Consider the following 21,588-nt stretch of genomic DNA (forward strand, 5'->3'; position numbering starts at 1 on the left):
CAACCAACATGGCGGCGAATGAGCTTCCGGTCTAACCCAAACGGGATTCCCGGCATGCTCCGCGCGGGGCCGGGCCCTGAGCTGCCAAGATGGCCGACTTCGAGGAGCGGGTGTCGGACGAGGAGAAGGTAGGGAGCGGCCGAGCCCGACCCGAGGACCCCATGCTGCCTCTAGGGCCGGCCCCACAGCGGGCAGGGGCTGCCCTTCGGCTCCTCCCTTTCCCCGGGTTCATTCAGTTTGATCCCCGTTCCGTTCCCTCACTCCCCTCTCCCACATCTCTTTAGTGCGGAGCTGAGGGGATGGGATGTGGATAGAAAGGCTCATATTGAAAAGAGGAGAAAAATAGATTGTTCTTCTGGCTTATAAATGTGGAAAAATTACCGTCTGAGTTGCCACAAAGGAAAAGCTGGCAGCCTGTGGCCATTTCTTTCCCACAGCTGCAATGCCTTGTATCGTTAAACTGTTGCATTTGGGGTTTTTTTGTGTTGTTTCTTGGAATTCTGCTCTGGGATGTCAACATTCGGGGATCCTGTGAGCACAGAGTCACTTTCCTTTTCTCCTTTTCCTCCCTGGTTGTGCTTAATGTCAGCAGCCTTATGGTGAAGGAGGCTGGCAGGGCCTTATGGATCCATTGGGCCATCAGTGTGTTAGATCCCAGCAGCACTGAAACCAATAGAGCAGAATTCACCTGGAAATTAAATCCCTCCAGTGCTGTCTCAAATCTTTGACCTGCTGTCATTCGGCTGCTACGATGGAAATCATTGCATTTGAAATGAAAATGGGCCCTTTTTCCTCTTTCCTCTATATTCTATGGCTCTTTCACAGCACTTTCAGATGGATGCATCCTGCACTGCCTGTGCCCCAGCATTTCATTTGTCCAAGCAGATAGGATTTCACATGAAACTGGAACCTTTGTTTGACTTCATGTCCCAGCACAGGCAGGTTTGAGTCAGTCTAAGTAGCTCCATGGTGGAAAACAATGAATTCTAAGAAACGTACAGCAGAGCTTTATTACGCCACCCGTTTAATAAAGAAACCAACAATTAAACAAATGATAAAATTCACTTGTGCCCTCATACATCCCAACCCTATAAGCCTTGAGGAAAGCCAATGCTCAGGAACTGTCTGCTGCAGTGATGGGCAGCTTCTCTATCAGCAGCTCTCCCCATTTTGGAAAGAGGAAGTCAGTGTCGTTTGCTTGCTGCAGAGCTACCTGAAATGGCAGCAATGGGCAGGAAATGGGGCAGCTTGCAGAAAACCTTATTTTAATGCTTCTGCAAAAGAACTTCCTGCCACTGTGCTGACGGTGCACTGAAACAAACCAGCCCTAAAAACGATAAGTAATAGTGATTTGAATGCATGGCGTTTAGGATTAAGTTCTCTATTGTCTGCTTCTCGCGCTCTGCTCCTGATTTCAATGGTTTGATTTAAATGCTTTTTATTTTATTGCTCCACAACAGAATCGATGCGAGGGCTGCTTTAAACCACTGAGTGGTTTTCTGTGGCATGAGCTCCGAGTACTGTATCTGCAAATGCTTCAGTGCATTCTGTTACACCTGTACCAATGCTTACACTTGCACTTCCTTAGAAAAGGACATTATATCATTTCCAGAGTGTTTCAGCCCTTCAGTGAAATCCACAGAGGATACAGAACAGAAGCATCCCTCTTAATTACTGCTGGGTTATCTTCGTCACCATCCGAGCTTCCAACAGCGAAGCCTAACAAGGTTGTGAAGCAGTACATCCTAATTACAGTTCTTTGGACAGTGAAAAGCTCCACATAATAAGAACGACATTGTTAGGATTGTAATATATTCATCAGCCTTATTTAAAAGCAGGAAATCATGAGAAAACGGTTTTACATTTTTCCTGATATAAACTATACAAGTTACCAACTCAAGTCAACAAAATCCAGTGTAAGTTTTTCACTTTTACTGCACAATAACTTCATCTATAAAGAATGCACATCTTTCAAAATAGATTCTAATTTGGAAAGCAATGTGTTTTTATCTGAAGCTCTGCCCAGTTAAGGCAGAGCAGTTACTTGATACTGTTGGAATAAGGCAATTTACCCTTTGTTTGGAAAGGTGTGAGTTTTCATTCATGGCTTGCTTTAAATGTGACAATTGATACAACTATTTCCAATTAAAACATGGCAGACAGGAGAGAAACAAAGTGTTTTTCCAGCTGTGGCATCTGAAATTACTGAATTACTCCAAAATTCTAATAATCCCAGACTTGTGTGAGATTTTGGGTTACAGTGAAGTTGTTTTATTTTTCAGAAGGAAACTGCTTTTGTTTTTACAGCCTCAGAGTTTACAGATATTTGGGTATTTTCCTTCCAGTTGACCTTTTCTCTTATTTATTGTATCACAGTTCCAGATGCCTTCATTCTTTCCTTACAGTGACGACTCATGGCTGGACTGTGCTGCAGTTTCCAATAAAAGACTATTGCAGGATAAGGGAAGGAGTAATGAGCCAGAGAAGGATGGCCAGTAAACCTTGAGAAAACATGCCAGAAAAGCTGGTACACTGCATGGAGCAGATCCAGTTCTTTTTGTTAACTACAGACTTCAAAGAGACAATAACTCTTGAAATCATAGCTTGACATCGATAACAAGAAACCAGGACATCCTGTAATGAATCCCTATTCAGCTCCTGACAAAGTCAGCAACAAATCCATAAGTCAGGGTGAGGTTAAACAGGTTTCCTACACTGTTTCTGGATAGGTTTAGGGTATAACAGTTTGAGTACATACATTTAATGTCCTTGCACAGGACATCATGCTAAATGTTTGTGTAATGGATACACAGATACACACTTGCAACTCTGTACAGAGAAGTAAACAGTACTGGGAAGGCTGAACATTTTCACAGTCACCCATGTGGAATTTGCTCTTCTTGCTACTTTTTGCACAAGAAAAAAAAGTATCTAGCCTTATGGGACTGATGGTTTCCACTTTGAAAACACACACCTGGATTTCTCCCTGAATCTGATAATTAGTATTATCATCAGATTTGGGGGTTTTGTTTAATTGCTTCAGAGTAGGTTGCAATATGCCTGCATTCAGCAAATGGTTTTTGTCTTAACAGGTGCGTATAGCTGCAAAGTTCATCACTCATGCCCCTCCTGGAGAATTCAATGAAGTATTCAATGGTAAGTAAAGAAAAGCCATCAGTAACATTTTATCCACATCTCATCCGAGAGGCTGTGGCTGTCATACATTGCTTTTAAGGTCAAGTAGAAGTTGGGAAAAGCATGCTGCCATTCTGCGACTACTTACCCTTAATAAAATGAATTTAATCAGCAATGTTTATGTTTGTACAGTTGTAAATTAGAGAAACATTTGATCAAAAAACCCAATAACTTACATGTTCTCTTCTCCAGATGTCCGGTTATTGCTTAACAACGACAATCTTCTCAGGGAAGGAGCAGCACAGTAAGTATTCATGTTTCAAGCATAAAGACTATGCCTCTCTGTGGTGGTAATTTGACTTACACCCATCATCCTGGAACAAAGGAAGCCATTTGTTTCATTGAGAGCAGTCTGCTGTAGTTCCTTATCCCCCACCGAAATATATAATGAAAGGCATGACTGGTTCTTTTTAAAAGGCTTAAATTGGAATTTGTGGTGTAGAGGCCGTATATAACAGACAGGAAGGCACTCTGCCAAAAAGGCTAATTCTGCAGCAGCAAGAATGGCTGATCTTGTTGAAATGTGATTTGGTGAGCAAGTGAAGCCTGAAATTCTGAGTAGTCCTCAGCCAGAGCATAAAATAAAAGCTGCCTTCAAACTGCTTTCAGAACATCTTGTTTACTTGCACAGTCACATCAGAAGGTGTCTACATGCTATGCATAAAGGGCTTCTGATGTTTTATTTAGATCTGTGTGACACATCCGTCAGCAGGTCTTGACAGAAGAAAATTGTTGTAAACATTAGTCTACTCATATTTGTTTACCTTGCTGCCTGTTTTGCATCAGCTTGCTCGTTTTCCCTCAGGCTCCCTTCTGTTCTACTTTTGAACTCTGTACTTTCATGATCACTGAATAAGCCTGGCTTTAGACCCAGATTATTACAGCTATCAATGTGTGGATTATTTGCAAGTTGCAATTTTCCCTGTAGTATGAGTCATACCATGTGCTTATTACTAAAAGAATATGAATATATGTACAGCTAAATTTCATGCTCTTAATTCTTAACAGCGCATTTGCACAGTATAACATGGATCAATTCACTCCGGTGAAGATAGAAGGGTATGATGATCAGGTAAGGAAGAGCTTTACACTCAAGATTTCTGTTACTGCACAGAAGCAATATCTATTTTATCAGGATCTCTATGATTTTCTTTCTACATGCAAATTATCATCTTTTCTTCTTCCCCCACATCATCCCTGCATTACCAAATTGTTGTTCTTGTGTAAGAGGCAGAGGCAAAATCTTTCCTTAGAGCATTGTCTGTTACTAAATGGTGACTAATTCATTGTTAGGTAAAGCTTCACACTGGAGTCATTGGAATTCCAGATCAAGTGTGAATGATTAAAGATTACTTTAACTCCTTACATTACTGCATGCTCACAGTTCCTACTGGTGAATTCTCAGTGTTATTTTTTCCTGTGGTCTCACGTTTATAGCAGCATAAGAGCATTTTGATTTTTGTTTCTTATTTTTCAGGTCTTAATCACAGAACACGGCGATCTGGGCAATGGCAGATTTTTAGATCCAAGAAACAAAATCTCTTTCAAGTTCGATCACTTAAGGAAAGAAGCTGGCGACCCTCAGCCTGAGGACACAGAATCAGCTTTAAAACAATGGAGAGATGCCTGCGACACTGCACTGAGAGCTTATGTGAAAGATCATTACCCAAATGGCTTCTGCACTGTTGAGTATCCATCTTGTTTCACTGAAAATCTTTGCTGTGTGTCATTCAGTAGTTCTGTCTTCATTGGTTCTTTTGGCTAATTTTGGAATAAATTCAAAAAGGGTGCAAATAATCTTGGTATGCACGTAGTGGTAAAGATTTATTGGACCCTATTGTTCATATTAATGACTTTCAAGTACCTTAACACCTGCTATTAAAGAATAGGAGGCATTATTTGCACTTAACTGCTAATGGAAGTACTGGACAATGTAACTAGTGGTGCACATTCCAAGTGAGATACCACAATAGTAAACATCCACAGCACTGCCAAGAGCGAAAATTGCAAGTGGTTTTTGTCAGCTCTTGGGCTGATTTAACTCTTTTTTTTATCCTGAATACAGGTTTATGGTAAATCTATAGATGGACAGCAGACAATTATTGCCTGTATTGAGAGCCATCAGTTCCAGCCTAAAAATTTCTGGTAAGACTGCTTAAACAGCATTTTCTTCCTTTACTACACTTCAAATAAACCCTTCCTCTACTTGCTTCTACTGCACTTCAGAAATTGAGTTCATTGGCATATGAAACACTTCAACACAGATCACAGAGCAACAGGACATCATTGCTCACATTAATTTAGCTTTTATTCTGGTTAGCACTTACTGCAAATATAGTTTTTATGCTTCACCTGTTTCTAGGAATGGTCGCTGGAGATCAGAATGGAAGTTTACCATCACACCACCAACAGCTCAGGTGGCTGCAGTGCTTAAAATCCAGGTGAGCTGCATTATCTGGCAATAATGGGAAAAACTGCTTGCCATAAACTACTGCATTTGCTCAAATTGAGATGCTGAAATTCAGCAAGTGTCCTTCTAGAGTCAAGGTATTACTAAGCTATACAGTTCAAGAAATTAATTCCTAAAGCTTCATTGTTTTGGACACTGTCTACAGCCTGGCCCATGATTTGTTCTATAGCATTGTCCTATACACCTATTCTGATTTTATATACAGCAGAAAAGATAACAAAGCTGTTGTGCCATTCTGGTAGAATCTGGGGGCTCTAGGGATTATAAAATGAGGATTAATGATAACCTGTGTTTTGTCTTTGTTTAGGTTCATTATTATGAAGATGGTAATGTTCAGCTGGTTAGTCACAAAGATATCCAGGACTCTGTACAGGTTTCAGTAAGTATGCCAAAACATTTTCAAAGATAAAGCAGCTCTTCTATTTCTTATACATATCATGAGGGTTATGGTTGTATGACCGCATTCCATTTAGTTTAAATTAAAGGTGATCAGTCAATGTAGTTGTAGGGCTTTTTCCTTGGTTGTATGAAAAACACAGACTATTGATTGCTTAAAATAAGGCAGTATTAAAAAGTACAATCTCCATTGGACAGCTTATCTTAAGAGCGTCACTTAAAGAAGGAAGAATACACCTTTCTATATACATGCTATGGAAACCAAGTCATTATACCCAGGGAAAAATAAGTAACACTGTAGCACGGCAGGGGGAGCAGTAGTCAAAAATCCCTCATCTATACCATGAAGGTCTATGTGCCTTTTGCTCACAAGGGTGAGTCCTGTTTCAGTTTCAAGCACAAACTCAGCCTGGTTTCTTGAGCTCCACTGAGATATCTGTAGTGAGCAGAAGGAACCAGCTACAAACATCAGCAGCTTCTATCTCATGTTATGCACTGTCTGTACTCAGCCTCTCATTTGAGAGGACAGCCATTAAAAATGTTATTTTTAAACGTGCAAATTGTTTTGTTCCTCTTTGCAGAGCGATGTTCAGACAGCTAAAGAATTCATTAAGATAATAGAAAACGCAGAAAATGAGTATCAGGTAAGACAAAGATGAGTGGTTGTTAAATACATCAGAATCATCTCAATCTCCATCTACAGTTAAATGAAAATTGACCTCAGATTTTGTTCCTGACTGAATCTAGCATCAACTGTAAAAATTAATTAGAAAATGATATTGCCAGAATCTAATTGTAAAGTTTTATGTAATTATCATCAAGTTTGCCATATAGTTATTTTAAAGGGTTACATGCTGAAAAGCGTGGGAGCTTTTTACTTGATCCCAGCCTGTATGCTGGAAAAAGACTTGATGCAGATAAGTCAGAGAGGCACCTCAAGGGAACAGTGCTACATACAGGAGAGCTCAGTAGAATCCCTTCACTTGCACACACACTTGTAACTGCATTATTAATTTGGTTGTAGTGTTACAGTGTGCATTCCCCTTGTAGAAAAAGGCTTTAACACTTGTGCTTTTTCAGAGTATCTCAGTGCTGTTCTAACTGAATCTACTTGCTCTTGCAGACAGCAATCAGCGAGAACTACCAGACTATGTCAGACACCACTTTCAAAGCCTTACGCCGGCAGCTGCCCGTCACCCGCACCAAGATCGACTGGAACAAAATCCTCAGCTACAAGATTGGCAAAGAAATGCAGAATGCTTAACGTGGAAATAAGGAGCTGTATGAAATGTTTGTGTGCAAAAAAAAAACAAATGTGGTCCTATGCCAAGTAGATGGTTCCTAAACCAGTGCAGCGTATTTCTAGGGCTTTCAAAGTTGACAGGTTTTCTAGCCTCAGAGAGAACTGTGGAACAAATAGCATTGTCTTTGTGTTTTGTGTTTCCTGCCACGTAAGCTTCCTCTTGTGATTGCATATACCAATAGGTTGTTTTAATTAAACCACATTCATGGTTCAGAAGTGTAGCTGTTCTCAATCACTAATTGTACTGGTTGGAAAACTGCCTAGCTGCAAAAGCCCTATTATAAATACATCTGAGGGTGCAGGGCATTTCCTTCACCTGTATACAGCACTCCAGGTACTCCAGTAAGTCCATCAAATCTGCCAACAGCTCAAGGCACTGTGCTGCAAGGTGTAATAATACGAGACACAGTAAGTGCTCCCAAGCATCCTTACTACTGACCTCCACAAAGCAAAAGCCTGTAGGCTTGGATTTTACTATACATAATGAGTTTACAATATCCATTACAGAAATCCCTACACAAATAGCTCTTCCAGGGACCTTTTTTCTTCCAATCTGAAGATTTGAGCCATGTTCCCTTAGAAATGAACGTTTTTGCTCTCTTTTATGTTTGTGCAGTTATCAGACGTCTGCATTTTTATAGAGCTCCGAGTTGGATCGCTGCTGATCTGTGGAGACTGGATTAGCTTAAAAATGCAAATGCCTGCAAAAAATAGGCATGTCGTGCTTTATTGCTTTGTGGCAGGTTCATCAAATGTATATCACAGGTGTATGGATGGATAGCATACAAAATAAATCAACTTGAACCAAAGTGGGAGGAATAACTTCTCCATTTTGTCTTTGTTGTGGCCAGTTTCTTGTCACACCTAAGGGGAATCCTGGAATTAATCTCTTCATTGCTCTTAACTGCTTGCTTTGTGTTAATTTGTTTTGCTGTAGAATCAAGAATAGCAGCCCTATTAGTTTATCTGCCAGGGATACTGGAGAGATGTAAGCTTCCTCCTCAAGTCAAAGCTTGCAATTAGATTCATCACAACATAAAACCCCTTTGGTTCACTCACTCTGCCTTGTTTACACTTGGTTATCAATGGGCCTTTCTGCAGGTTCTGGTTTTTTAAACTAGTTAGTGTCTTCCTATTTTTAATTACACCAAGAGCTCAAGAAGGTGGGGACAGGACATAGGGACAGGACTGCCCGTGCATTACAAGTCAGGTTTTGCAGTTATATCCTATGTACCCTTTGTGAGAAATTCTGTCAAAATAAAATCTATTTGTATTTGCTGTTGAGACTGAGCATTCATCGTACAGGCACCCTCTATGTAGTCCAGTAGGAATACACTAATCTTTGCTTTAAAGCCATTTTAAAGACATTCACGTCCATTCTTTCCTGTTGACTGCAGGTGACAGCCTGAAAACTGCTGTTGTATTGCTTGCAAACCTCCACCCCAGCACTCAGAGCAGGGAACTGGAGCCTTTCAGGTTGAAAGAAGAAGCAGCAGCTGTACCACTTGAACAAAGCACTGCACCCTGGTGAAACAACAGATGAGGGGGCTCTGCTAATCACCAAGTCTCATTGCAACACCTCCTAAGCTCATAATGCACAACTTGTGTAACAGCACTGGATACGAACATGCCATGCTCAGAACAGCTCCTTTGGGAGGGAGCTTATAAACCAACACACATCCTAGGGTCAGGCACGTTAGACAAAACAAGGCTGCCCTAATGCTAGCAATGTTTGTGTTCTGTTTGCACCCAGCTGTGCTCAGTGCTGCTGAAGGACAGACCATCCCTTCTGCCAGCATTGTTTGCAGGAGGGTTTCCTGCCCCTGCTGCTGGAGGAGGTGAGGCGCAGTGCAGAGATGCTGTGGGCCTATCCAGACAAGCACTGCAGCAATTCCAAGAATGCAAAGCTGAAACAGAGGCCCGAGATAACGCTGAACACAACAGAGCTTTTATCTACCAGCACAGCCTCCACCTCAAGGCCAGTCTCACTCTTCCTGCTCTGGGTTACTTTGTAAGTAGTTCACTGCTTGTCCCAGCTTTAAGATTGAGAGGAGAGAGCATTTATATCTTCAGAGCCTTCTTTTAGGGTCTTGCTGACCTCCTCACCTTCCTGCTCCACCAGCCTCTCACCTATCCTCATCCTTTGCCCAGCACCTTAGAAAATAACAAGGTTCAGCATAACACTGCAGCTGAAACACTGAACTGCCAGCAATGAAACATTCTGAATGCTGCTCCATCTGTAAAGCTGTCAGCTGTTCTCAACCAGAGGTTTCAGATGAAACTGAGACCAGCCTGAAACCAGTACACTGGTACAGCGTGAAGCCACCAAGCACTGACCCCAGCCACTCACATCAAGTGAGAGCTGCAACTTGACCAAGCCAAGGTAGCACAGACAGGTTTTGTACCTATTTGCAATATCAGACTTTAAACTCCCAGCATCCTACCTATAGGATGGGACAAAAAGACTTGGAAATGACTTTTTCTAAGAGCAACGCCTGTATTTTCCAAGCCTCAAAGCCCTCCCACAACCTGCCCAGGACCCCATAGCAGTGCCCAGGAGTTACCCAGCTGTACTGACAGCAGTCTTACCCCAGGGCTTCAAGCTGCTTTACAAGAGCAGGTCAAGAATCCTCATCCCTCCTGGGCAGACTCTAGAGCTTTAAACTAGAGAAGTGATCCCTATTTATGGAGCAGCAGTGAGAGCTGTGAGCCCACACCCCTCATCATTGCTTACAACACACCTGCTCAGAGCACCTGGGGGCTCCTCCTGGCCCACGCAGCCCTGACAGCATCACAGGACTGAGTCCGGCCCTTTGCAGTTCCACTGCCCGGCCATGACCCCTCCCCAGCCCCCATCGGGATCCGGGGGTTGCGGGCTGGGGGCCGGGTAGGGCTCGCGGGGGCGGTGGAGCGCGGTAGGGGCGGCCCCATCCCCGGGCGGGCGGTTCCGTGGGTCGTTCGTCCCCTTTCGCTTTCGTTTCTCTCTCGAATCCAGCCCGGCTCGGCACGGCACTGCTCGGCACGGAGCGGTACAGCCATGCCGAGATTCAGCGTAGTGGAAGCGAGGCGATACGGGAATCAGTTCGTGCAATTCCTACGGGATACGGACCGGGAGCAGGAGAACCGGAGGGAGGTGCTGCGGGACATCTACAGCCAGGAGTTCCGGGCCAGGTGAGAGCGGTATTGCTGCGGTGCTGGGTGCCGAGCAGCGGTGCCCATCGGGGCTCTCCTCTATCACCCGCTGGGGTGGGATGGGGGCTGAGTGATTCCGAACAGCAAGGAGACTCCCGGACGCGCAGGGCCCCGATCTTGGGGTACATAGAGTGATGCTGCAGAGCAACTCGGCTCCTGCAGCACGGAGGGCACAGCCAGCAACTTCTTCAGACATTGCCCTGTGCCCCCTGTGCCACCCGCCTCGCTGGGGCGCTCCTGGCTGCAGGGACCCCCTGCAGCAGCCTGGGCTCAGCCTTGGGCATCATTGCCCACCCTCTCCCCACCTCACCCCTCTGACACTGGTCACGCTGGCCCCTGTGCAGCGTCACCACGGTTAATCATTGGCAAAGGCAGAGTTCATCTGCCACGGGATGTGCCCCAGCACAGAAGGAGGTGGGCCCCATCTGCACAGGGTCAGCCCCTGGGTGCAGGGCACCGTGCTCCTCTGTGCAGCCTCCACCCTACCAGCCGGACTGCGGGGCTGGCAGGGCACAGCTGGAGAGGCCATGGCAAAGCACAATGGCGCTGGGGCAGCCTGCAGGGCTGTAAGGTCTGAGTGGAGCCAGTGAGAAAGCCCCCCCCCCGTCCTTTTCCCTCCCCTAAAGTAGAAGGAATGGTTGGTGTGAGAGGCCCTGCTTTAACCCCTTCCACCCCTGCTCAGCATTCTTCTCCTCACCCAGAAGATCTCTTTTTATATGCAGTACTGACACAAGAACGCCCAGTTTCTCCTCCGTCCTGTATGCCCTGAGAGCTTCCCAGCAGGTGCAGGTACATGGCCAGACTGTGCACTTCAAGAAGGTAATGGAGGCCCTGAGCTGGGGCAGGGGACGGGCTCTGGGGGGGTCCCGGCTCCCAACAAGACCCTGGCATGCACTGAGGGGCTGTGCCCGCACTGATGCTGGCTGCTCCCTGCAGGAGAGGAGGCGGGTGGTGGTGGCAGATCAATATCGCAGGCCCAGGACTGACCCTGAGGTGTCTGCACCAGCTCCAGGCCAGCAGCCCAGCTCTGGACCACTAGTGCCACAGAGCCGTGCCAAGAAGTGGTAATACTCCTAAATCCTGCACGAAGGGTCCGGGTACCCCCATCACAGATGGGGTGACTTCAGTGCCCCCTTCCTGCAGGGCCGAGTTCATCCATGGGAAGCACGGGGTAGAGATCGTCTCAGAGTATGACCAGGCAAAAGGGCAGATCCGTTTCCCTGTAGTTCTCAACCATACGAAGACATTCACCATGCAGGTGCAGAACCGCGGTGCCGAAGCCGTGACGCTGCACCACTGCCGTTCCCTCCGCAACCTGCGGGAGTTCACCTTCACGGATGAGCAAGGGGTGACACAGGGCCAGGCGCTGCTGCTGCACCCAGGTACTGCCTGACCCAACTCCCTGCTGCCCCAGGGATGCAGGACACAGCCCCAGGGATGCAGGATGCAGCCCCAGCTCTCCCTCCCTTCGCAGGCGGTGCTTATCCCATCCAGGTGAGCTGCCAGACCAGTCACAATGGGTTCTTCCGTGTCGTGGTGATGTTTGAGTTCAGCAAGGAGCCAGATGGGCCCTTCAGAATTGGCCGCTCCATTGCTGCCGTCGCTCAGAGCCAGCTGGCCAAGGAGCTGGGACCCTCGGCACCCTACAGGCCCTACCAGGCCAGTCTGCAGCGCCCCATCACTGTCATCACCGAGGACGGAGTGCCCCCCACCAGGTACAGGGCCATCACCCACTGCTGTCCCACACTGAAGGCCCTGGGCATGGCTCTGCAGGCAGGGATGCAGCTCTATGCACTTGTATGGCTGCTTCATCCTGGGGGGTCAGTGGTAGTGGGCTTTGGGACACAGCCCCAGGAGTGCAACCCTGCAGCATCGCTGTTTCCCCACCCAGCTCCCTGAAGAATGAGCTGGAGAAGGAGATCCCCCTGGGCACCTACCCGTACCCCAAGAGCCTCAAGGAGACCATCATGCTCGGGCCCAAGACCAGCCCTGACTCCAGCTGGAAGAAGATGCAGTGAGTGCCAATGGGCAGGAGAACACCTCCTCTCACCACGCACATCCCATTGCTGCCCCATATCCCACGGGCCGTGCTGGTAACATCCAGCCTTCCAACTCCAGGTCATTGCTGGAGGCCCCATTACAGCCTGAGAACTACAAGCAGAAGTTCGAGCTGCTGCTGCACCTGGAGGAGATCCAGCTGGAGGTGGACATCCGCCGCTACGACCTGCAGGACGTGCCCATGGTGCAGAACGGGAGGCTGCTGCTCCTCCATGTGAGTGGGGACTGATGTGGGGCACGGGGGTGAGGGGCAGCTCCAAGGACCCAGTGTGACACCTCACTGCAGGTACCTGGCGTGGCTGAGAATCGCCCGTCGGTGCTGCGGGGCGACCACCTCTTTGCCAGCCTGAGTAGTGAGCGTGACAGCTCCCCACGCGTCCAGTACAAGGGCTACGTGCACGACGTGGAGCAGGAGAGGGTCCGGCTCGGCTTCTCCTCCAAGTGAGTGTGCTCTTCCCCTGGGCTGGGGGCAGCCATGGCGCAGCAGCATCCCCCTCTCACCCTTCTCCTTCCAGGCTCATGAAGAAGTTTGTGAATGATATGAAGTTCGATGTGACCTTCACCTTCAGCCGCCTGCCGCTGCAGGTGCAGCACCGTGCTGCTGCCATGGCCATGCAGAGGGATCTGGACAGTGTGCTCTTCCCCTCGGCATCCCGCCCTCTCCCCTCTCTCCCTACAGGCACCTTCCAGCCCCGGTGAGTTGCAGTGAGGAGCAGCTTTGTGCATCGGGTGGGATTGAATAGGGGAGTGCTCAGCTCAACCTCTGCATCTGCAGGTGGTTTGACCGCAGGCTGGAGAAGAATGAGGAGCAGTGCCAGGCTGTGAAGCACATCATCAATGGGATGTCCCGACCTGCACCATACCTCATCTTTGGGCCTCCTGGGACTGGCAAAACGGTTACTCTGGTGGAAGCCATAAAGCAGGTGGGTGGTGGGGACCGAAGGCCAGCACAGGGCATCACTGCCGAGCCCATGGGGCTCAGCCTTCCCTCCCCTCAGGTGTGGTCATGCATCAAGGGTGCCCGGATCCTGGCCTGTGCCCCATCCAACAGTGCTGCTGACCTGCTGTGCCAGCGCCTCCTCACCACCATCCCACCCCGTTACATCTATAGGATCATGGCCAGCTCCGCCAACTACAGGGATGTGCCTGCAGATGTCAGGGTAGGTCTTTGCCCCCTCCCCAGCCCCTGGAGCACCAACACTGAGGAAAAGAGCCCCCACCTAATGTTCTTCTCCAGCCCTGCTGCAACTGGGACGACAGTGAGAAGTGCTATGTCTATCCCAGCAAAGAGTTGTTGCAGCCCTACCGGATCCTCATCACTACACTGGTGACAGCAGGAAGGTCAGAGCATCCCTTTGGCCCCCAGGGCTGCAGGGTCAGCCTCAACTGGGTGCAATAAGAGGGGATGTGAGGAGCACACGAGTAGGGTGATGGTGAGGGAAGGTTGTACGGGCAGAGCTGCTTATGGCACCTCATTCCACCTCTCCCCAGGTTGGTGTCGGCCAACTTTTCCCCAGGATATTTCTCCCACGTCTTCATCGATGAGTGTGGCCATGCGGTAGAGCCAGAGAGTGTTGTGGCGATTGCTGGTGAGTGGCCCTTGGCTGCCTCCCTGGGTCAGCATTACTGCCCAGTGCTCCCTGCTCCCTGCTGAGCTCCCTCTGCCCAGGGCTGCTGACTCCAATGGACCCAGCCACCAACCCTGAAGGGGGACAGCTGGTGCTGGCAGGGGATCCTCAGCAGCTGGGCCCCGTCCTGAGGTCACCGCTGGCTGTGCAGCATGGCTTGGGTGAGTGAGGGCAGGGCTGGGGGTGGTACAGCGCCTGCACAGCACTGCAGGAGCCACAGGTCTGACTGCATGCAGGCACCTCACTGCTGGAGCGCCTGATGCTGCACAACGCACTGTATGCCAAGTCAAACGGGGGCTACAACCCGCAGTTCGTCACCAAACTGCTGTGGAACTACAGGTGGGGACAGGGCCATGTAGCTCAATGCAGGGCACAGGGTGCCACCCCACTCCTGATGGGTGCCACAGCCCTGAGGATGGGGTAGACCCACAGCCCTGGGTGCTTGGTGCCTGAGGAGAGCATCGAGCCCCTCCTGCACACTGCCCTGCCTCCACCAGGTCCCACAGGGCCATCCTCAAGGTCCCCAACGAGCTCTTCTATGACAACGAGCTGAGGGCGTATGAGGGCAGCAATCCTGATGTGCGCAACTTCTACTGCAACTGGGAGGAGCTCCCCAAAAGAGTAGGGGGATACCCAGGGGGGTGGGGTGGGAGGAGCTGCAATGCATTGCGGCTGAGCTGATCTTAATTCTTCGCCCCAGGGCTTCCCCATCATCTTCCATGGGGTGTGTGGGGAGGATGAACGGGAGGCCAAGAGCCCCTCCTTCTTCAACACGGCCGAGATCCAGGTGGTGGTTGATTACCTGCAGAAGCTGCTGCAGAGCCAGGGCCGGCGCGGCTGCCCCACCATCTCACCCAAGGAGATCGGCATCATCTCTCCCTACAGGAAGCAGGTGCAGGATGAGGGAAGTGGGATGGGGGAATCAGGGTGGTTCAGCCTCCCCAGCAGCTGCACTGCAGCACATCCCCTGTCCTCCCCAGGTGGAGAAGATCCGCCTTGCCATCACCTCCAAGGACCCTGTGCTGAAAGCAGTGCCTGACATTGGGCAGCTGAAGGTACCCAGGGCCCCACACATCACTGGGGGGAGGTGATGGAGCCTCATCCCCTCTCACCTCACAATCCCACATCCCAGGTGGGCTCTGTGGAGGAGTTCCAGGGTCAGGAACGTCGCGTCATCCTCATCTCCACCGTGCGCAGCTGCAGTGAGTACCTGCAGCTGGACCAGACCTTCCGCCTGGGCTTCCTCAAGAACCCCAAGGTGTGACCCCCCAGCTCCCCAGCAGAGCTGCTATGGGCACAGGTGCCCCATAGCCAGGAGGTGAACACAAGGGAAACCCCAACTCTGCTCTCTTGCTCAGAGGCTCAACGTGGCACTCACACGGGCAAAGGCGCTGCTGATCGTGGTGGGTAACCCAGCCGTGCTCAGCAAGGACCCACACTGGCACAGGTGAGCCCTGCACCCCCCAAGCTCTCCCACAGCCCCACACCCGCTGCCCACACCCCACTGTGTCCCCAGGTTCCTCAGATATTGCCGGGATGAGGGTGCCTACAAGGGGTACCCCTATGAGGAGGAGCCCCCCGATGAAGACAGCCTTGCCAACCACCTCGACGCCCTGCAGCTCGGCAATTAGCAGCCAGGTAACACGTGGCTCAGCACGGGCAGGAGCTGCTCTCTCTCTGCTGCTCCCCATCCCTGTGCAGGAGCCCAGCACAGCCCCATGGAGCTCCAGCATCTCCAGCCCAGCCCCATCCCACAGCCGCCTCCTGCTCTTCCCTTTGGAGCCAGGCTGTGAACCAGGATGGGTCCTATCAGCTCTCCTGCATAGGGCTGTAGTTGAACCCCGGGACCACCAATGTCTTATCTTTTTTAAATCTTCAGCAGTGTTTTTTTATACATCTGTAGAAAAATCAATTGTGCTGTGACTTCTGGCCCCAGCCCGCAGGCTGAACCACGTGCAGCACACCTACCTTTGTGTCCTTGGAATAAATGTTCAGAGAAAAACACTCTGTTATTGAGTCCTGGGCGCTGCGTGGGAGCAGCACAGGGTCTGCAGGGGCAGCCAGAGGGATGCCACACACGCAGTGTTACAATTACTCACATACCAGTTTGTATTTATTTCTCCCAGTTACTCAGCTGGTGCTAAGAGTCTGTGAGGGCCATGGACTCGAAGAAGGCACCATCATTCTAATGCTGGACATGGGGACAAGGCACTGCCCTGGGGCAGTCCCAGGGTGCAGGGCACTGCTGGCACTCCTCACAGCACAGCACTGCAGGACAGGGCTGAGCACAGCCCAGGTGAGTCCATATAAAAGGCCATGGGGCAGATGGGGCCAGCACACTGCAGGGGGAGCAGCCAGCAGCCCCCGCTTCTGCCAGCCCTGCTCAAGGCAGGGAGACCACACAGCCCATAGGGAGTGATGGGGAACGAAGGCATCGCCCCCCAACGTGGCACAGGGGTGTCCCCAATGGCTGGGGACAGCTCTGGGGCAGAGGGTTGGGGACAGGCATGGAGCAGAGCCCTCCCTGCTCACAGCAGCGGGCAGCCCCGGCGCTTCTTGTTCTTGCGGACCTGCAGCCCTGCACGTGTGGCCATCTCAAAGACCTCCCGCACTCCTTCCTTGGTCTTGGCTGAGCACTCGAGGTAGCCGAAGGCATTGATCCGGTTGGCCATGTCTCTCCCCTCCTCTGGTTTCACAGGCTCCTGGGCAGCATTAAAAAGGAGGGTTGGAAATACCACCAGGAGCAAGAAGCCTGCAGGGCATCCTCCATGCCCAGATCAGGGCTGCAGGAGGGAAGCTCCAGCAAAATAGCCCGGCGTGAGGGGATCCCAGCACTGGCACCCCACTGAGCGCACATCCAACCTCACCTGCTTCATCTTTGCTAGTTCTCGCCTCGTGTGCTCATCATTGCGTAGGTCCTTCTTGTTCCCCACCAGAATGATGGGCACGTTGGGGCAGAAGTGCTTCACCTCCGGGGTCCACTTCTCAGGGATGTTCTCTGCGAGGAGCAGAGTGCAGCTATGAGCTATGGGGCACTGGGACACACAGCAGTGCTGCTGCTCCATGCAGGGCAGGAGGAGAGCACGACAAGCTGCAGCCCTGTGCTGTGAAGGGGAGCAGGGAAAAATGCCTTTGCTGATCCCCAAAAACACCCCCCAGCTGGGCACAGAGCAGCCTCTCCCAGCACCTCCATTGCGCACCAGTTCCCAGCATCTTCCTGGAGTAAGGAAAAAGCTGGGGGTGGAATGAGAGACTTAACACCCCCAAAATGGCACATGGACTTCCCAGAACCCACTATGCCAGCAGAATCTCAGCCAGCAGGACCCCATGATGCACCCCCTGCTCCCTACCGAGGCTGTCTGGGCTGTCAATAGAAAAGCACATGAGGATGACATCGGTGTCCGGGTATGAAAGAGGCCGCAGCCGGTCATAGTCCTCCTGCCCAGCTGTGTCCCATAGTGCCAGCTCCACCTGTGGGCAGAAAGACATCACTCAGCACCTCACAGACCCCACCAGGCAGCTCATAGGGTACTTAGTCTTCCTCATCTACAGTGAGGAGGGTCCTTTGCAAACTGGGGTAACCCAAAAACAAGGGTGCTGCAGGGTTCGCTCTCAAATGCAGCATCCCATCACCACCTGCACAGGGCAGGGTCCTTACCTGCTTCCCATCCACCTCGATATCGGCGATGTAGTTCTCAAACACGGTTGGCACATAGACCTCAGGGAACTGGTCCTTGCTGAAGACGATCAGCAGGCACGTCTTCCCGCAGGCACCATCGCCCACAATCACCAGCTTCTTCCTGATGGCTGCCATCACTGCAAGGACAAGAATGAGGGTGAATGGGGCTACAGGCTGCAGCTGCACCAGGACTGCTGCCAGGCACTGCTCCAGGGTCCAACAGTTCTTTGGCATCTCCAACTCCTCAGAAACCTCAACACAGAGCCTGAGCCATTTCTTAGGCCCTGTGGATGATCCCATCAGTTCAACATCCCCACAGAAACCCCAGGCAAGGCACATGATGACAGCTCATGCTTCAGTCCCCATGCAGGCACACACTGCTTTGTGCAGAGGAGGCTGCAGCCCACTGCAATCCACTGGTGGGGCCCCAGAGCTGCCGGGGGCTGCATCCATCCTAACCTGGGGAGGGGTCAGCATCACCCTGAGCCCTGCCCAAGGCTGCAGTGACTCACAGGGCAGAGGCCCTGTCCCCGCCCAAAATCTCAGCACAATTCATTCCATTACTCACCCAGCAGCCCAGAAATAGCCCATTGCTAACACACACAGCCAGCCTCCAAACAGCAGGGAGGAGGTGGGGAGTAGTGCAGCCACGGTGCCCCTCAGGCTGCCCTATCCCTGTGGGCACCCAGAGTGGCACCAAGTAGCTATTCTAAGGTCACCACCAGTAACACAGCAAAGGCTCTGGCACAGCTGCTTCAGGAGGAGCTTCGTGCCTCAAAAACTGAAATTCCTGCTGAGCAGGAAATGGGGAATTCCTGGTAGGATGCATCTTTCACCCAGTTTCTGTTCCTGAACCTCAGGAAATGGCACAGAATGACGTCAGTGCTTTGAAGAAGGGATCGGACCAGAGACAGAAACCTTCCCGCTGGCCTCTCCTCCTGAGACCCCATCCCCAAAGCCCATCACACCCAGCCCTGACCCCACAGCACTGCACATCTATGGGGGGCAAACAGATCTCCAAGGAGAGCAGCCGTCTCCATCTGCCTGGCATTGCTGTGTCTGCAGCCTCTGCTGAACCTCAGTGTTTAACAAACAAGCGTCCTGGGCACTCAGACTGTTTGGATTTACTCCTGTTTGGAAGGAGCTGGGCTAATCACAGCACAAACCAGGCTCAAGGCTAGAACATCACCATGCAGTTCGCTGGGTTTCACTCCCTCAGGCGCTCAGGCAGCTCAACCTGCGACACAGAGGAGACCTAAGGAATCCTGCAGCACCCAAAGAGCACGAAACCCCAGCAGGGAACACAAACGGCGCTTTCCAACCAGTGCAGCCAAGGACAGCAGTCTCCACTTCTAAACATGGCTTTGTGTGTTCAAAGGGCTGCAGCCGCACCCCAACGCACGCCAGGCAGGGGCACATCGGGACAGGCCCTGGGGGAGATGAAGCCCAGGGTGGGCACGGAGCATCCCTGGAGTGCTTCAGGGCTGCAGCTGAGCCCAGAGTTAAAGGGAAGGTATTTGGGGACAGTGACAGAGGCACATTGCAATCATCACGACTCCAGCAGAAAGTCCCACGGCACAGGATGAGTTCCTGGCAAGGTTCAGGAATGGGGGGAGCCTCAGAAGCAGAACAAGATTCCAAAAACAGCTGGGAAGGAGCAGTGACACCAAGGCACAGCACAGCAGCAAGGAAGTTCAGGCTTTGGGGTCCCGGTTGCGAAAGCTTGGAGCTGTTCCTAAGGTCTGATCAGACACACTGTGCTACACCAAGCAACAACACAGCAGCGGAGCAGGGCTGCTCTGCAGACAAGGGGCAGAGCAGGCAGTTTTCATTGCCAAATCCCACAAAAACATCCACAAGCAAAGCAAAGAAAGGGATTTGGAGCAGAAGAATGTTAAAACCCAAACTGGGCTTGAGCTGGGAGCACTTTGTGGGAAAACACGTGGCATTGCTGCCCAGCAAACCCAGAGCTGCACACCCCGCAGTGCTGGTGCTCACTGGGCAGATACTGTGAAACCAACACATGATACCAACCCTGACCAGCGCTTGGAGTCTTACTGTAACCCATTTAAATGTCTTCTGTTTCAGGATGACGTCCAAGGCAGCAAAAACATCACATGTGCACAAAACCTCTTAGACTGAAACTCACAGCTCTGGCTTCAGGACTGCAGCCACAGCCTCCCACTTTTACACATCACCGGGCTAAAGAAGAGATGCCAACAGTTTATACACGGTCAATGAACCAGCAAGGCTCCTCAAGTGCTGTATTTCAGCTGGATACACTGAGAACTCAGCCTGCTGCAGCACTACTGCTGCCTCAGGAGCCCCACGCTTGTCCCCACCTCCTCCATCCACCACGTTCTTATCTTCCATCCCACAGAAGCACCTTCCCCAGCTGTAGCAGCACCAGTATCTGCCAGATGACACTCCCAGGCCAGGCAGGTGGTTGTGTTTGTGCCTCACAGCTGATGGCTATTTGCAAACACATTCCAGACTTCCCATGTCCACACACACAGCCCCATCCTGGCACACGCACTGAGTTGCCAAGCGAGCCAGGTTAAGCACACCCAATATCCACTGGCATCATCCCAATAGCCACCTATGAAACGTTTCCCTGGACAAGCCGGAGCTGTCAGGAGTCAATTTAAAGCACATAAAATCGCACGCAGCTGTAACCGTGCTAGAGAGGACCATAGATTCAAGGCAAGGCGCTGGGAAGGAGGAAATGGGAACGCAGACGGCCTCGTAGTGTCGGGGGGGATCGGGCGGTCGCTGCCCGATTTGGTGATGGAGAGCCGGGGTTGCTCATGGTTCTGGAATGCTTTTCTGCTCTAAGACATTGCACAATTGTTTCTGCTCCTCCGTCTGCCCCCCTTGTATAAATGTTTACAAATGAGCTCAGCTCTAAGCAAAGCGAACTTTTATCCTTTCACAAAGAAAATACAGAGCTGCTGTACCGGAGGCGGCTCCGTGCGGGACGGCTCCAACCCCTCTTCGCCTTCAGGACCCGGCCCGACCGGGACCGCACGCATCACCGCCCCATGGCGCACCGCTACGCGCTCGGTCCCATCATAACCCCGCAGCCTCGACCCTTCCAGCCCCCAATAGCGATCCCCGCACCCCTTGAGCTCCCCGCAGCGCCCGCATCCCGAGCACAACCCGTACCTCTCTAGGGCACGGCACGGCTCCCTCTCCCGGTCCCGATGCCGGCTCCAACCCCAGCCCCACAGCCCGGCTCCGGCAGCACCGCCCCGTTTTGGGGCCGCCCGCGGAGGGGCGGAGCTGAACCGAACCGAGCCGAGCCGTGGTGCGCCGGGGGCTCCGCTCCCAGCCCAGCTCCTGCCCCGCCCTGGCAGCGGGGTTACGTCGGAGCCCAGGCCATGCCCTGTAAGTCGTTTCTATTTTAAGATTTCGGAGACGCGTTCTCCTTAATTTATCCCTCCCCGGGCCAGCAGCTGGCTCCAAAGGAAACGTTTCTTTAGTAAAGAAGGGAACCGCAGAGGAAGCGCTAAATTCAGTCTCTGCCCGCTATGCCCCTCCCCGGCCGGCAGCCGTGGGGGCACCGGGCAGCGCAGCCCCAACCCCGCAGCCCCGAGTGGGAGCAACGCAAGGGAGGAGGGACAGCGGCTCACATGGCACCCAACCTGCCTACACGAATTAATCAGCG

The 21,588-nt window shown here is 51.2% G+C and overlaps 3 protein-coding genes across 4 annotated transcripts; 2 read left to right on the top strand and 1 right to left on the bottom strand.

Annotated features, from left to right (window-relative positions):
• Window positions 1–72: 72 nt before the first annotated feature.
• On the top strand, window positions 73–8,642 carry CAPZA1 (capping actin protein of muscle Z-line subunit alpha 1). The gene is made up of 10 exons (XM_015885247.3): window positions 73–128; window positions 3,093–3,156; window positions 3,388–3,439; window positions 4,204–4,267; window positions 4,673–4,879; window positions 5,261–5,340; window positions 5,558–5,636; window positions 5,973–6,044; window positions 6,643–6,705; window positions 7,185–8,642. Exons 1-10 carry the CDS (start codon window positions 90–92, stop codon window positions 7,323–7,325), a joined length of 861 nt encoding a protein of 286 aa, XP_015740733.1. The 5' UTR covers window positions 73–89; the 3' UTR covers window positions 7,326–8,642.
• Window positions 8,643–10,334: 1,692 nt separating this feature from the next.
• MOV10 (Mov10 RNA helicase) lies at window positions 10,335–16,246 on the top strand. The gene is made up of 21 exons (XM_015885241.3): window positions 10,335–10,535; window positions 11,279–11,375; window positions 11,493–11,620; window positions 11,700–11,938; window positions 12,031–12,271; window positions 12,448–12,570; window positions 12,675–12,828; window positions 12,901–13,055; window positions 13,130–13,309; window positions 13,390–13,537; window positions 13,613–13,774; window positions 13,852–13,955; window positions 14,106–14,203; window positions 14,284–14,403; window positions 14,479–14,581; window positions 14,740–14,863; window positions 14,943–15,134; window positions 15,223–15,297; window positions 15,375–15,500; window positions 15,601–15,689; window positions 15,759–16,246. The coding sequence occupies exons 1-21, from the start codon at window positions 10,402–10,404 to the stop codon at window positions 15,871–15,873; spliced, it is 2,907 nt and encodes a 968-aa protein (XP_015740727.2). The 5' UTR covers window positions 10,335–10,401; the 3' UTR covers window positions 15,874–16,246.
• An 81-nt stretch (window positions 16,247–16,327) lies between these two features.
• On the bottom strand, window positions 16,328–21,154 carry RHOC (ras homolog family member C). 2 transcript variants are annotated; one of them, XM_015885249.3, is made up of 5 exons: window positions 21,087–21,154; window positions 17,901–18,058; window positions 17,593–17,713; window positions 17,110–17,240; window positions 16,328–16,944 (listed from the first exon to the last, which is right to left on the bottom strand). In XM_015885249.3, exons 2-5 carry the CDS (start codon window positions 18,054–18,056, stop codon window positions 16,771–16,773), a joined length of 582 nt encoding a protein of 193 aa, XP_015740735.1. In that variant the 5' UTR covers window positions 18,057–18,058; window positions 21,087–21,154; the 3' UTR covers window positions 16,328–16,770. The 2 variants fall into 2 exon arrangements, with proteins under 2 accessions (XP_015740735.1, XP_015740736.1); XM_015885250.2 differs by lacking the exon at window positions 21,087–21,154 and adding an exon at window positions 18,381–18,421.
• Window positions 21,155–21,588: the final 434 nt, after the last annotated feature.

This window comes from Coturnix japonica, chromosome 38 (assembly GCF_054131305.1).
Source record: "Coturnix japonica strain WE chromosome 38, WE-NBRP24, whole genome shotgun sequence".
Taxonomy (NCBI): domain Eukaryota; kingdom Metazoa; phylum Chordata; class Aves; order Galliformes; family Phasianidae; genus Coturnix; species Coturnix japonica.

Coding starts and splice junctions, on each gene's coding strand:
- CAPZA1 (XM_015885247.3), top strand. CDS start 90: ATGGCCGACTTCGAGGAGCGGGTGTCGGACGAGGAGAAG. Junction 3,440..4,203: donor CTCAGGGAAGGAGCAGCACA/GTAAGTATTCAT, acceptor AATTCTTAACAG/CGCATTTGCACAGTATAACA. Junction 6,045..6,642: donor AGGACTCTGTACAGGTTTCA/GTAAGTATGCCA, acceptor TCCTCTTTGCAG/AGCGATGTTCAGACAGCTAA.
- MOV10 (XM_015885241.3), top strand. CDS start 10,402: ATGCCGAGATTCAGCGTAGTGGAAGCGAGGCGATACGGGAATCAGTTC. Junction 13,775..13,851: donor ATGTGCCTGCAGATGTCAGG/GTAGGTCTTTGC, acceptor GTTCTTCTCCAG/CCCTGCTGCAACTGGGACGA. Junction 14,582..14,739: donor AAACTGCTGTGGAACTACAG/GTGGGGACAGGG, acceptor TGCCTCCACCAG/GTCCCACAGGGCCATCCTCA.
- RHOC (XM_015885249.3), bottom strand. CDS start 18,056: ATGGCAGCCATCAGGAAGAAGCTGGTGATTGTGGGCGATGGTGCCTGC. Junction 17,241..17,592: donor TGACAGCCCAGACAGCCTCG/GTAGGGAGCAGG, acceptor TGCTCCTCGCAG/AGAACATCCCTGAGAAGTGG. Junction 16,945..17,109: donor AACTAGCAAAGATGAAGCAG/GTGAGGTTGGAT, acceptor AATGCTGCCCAG/GAGCCTGTGAAACCAGAGGA.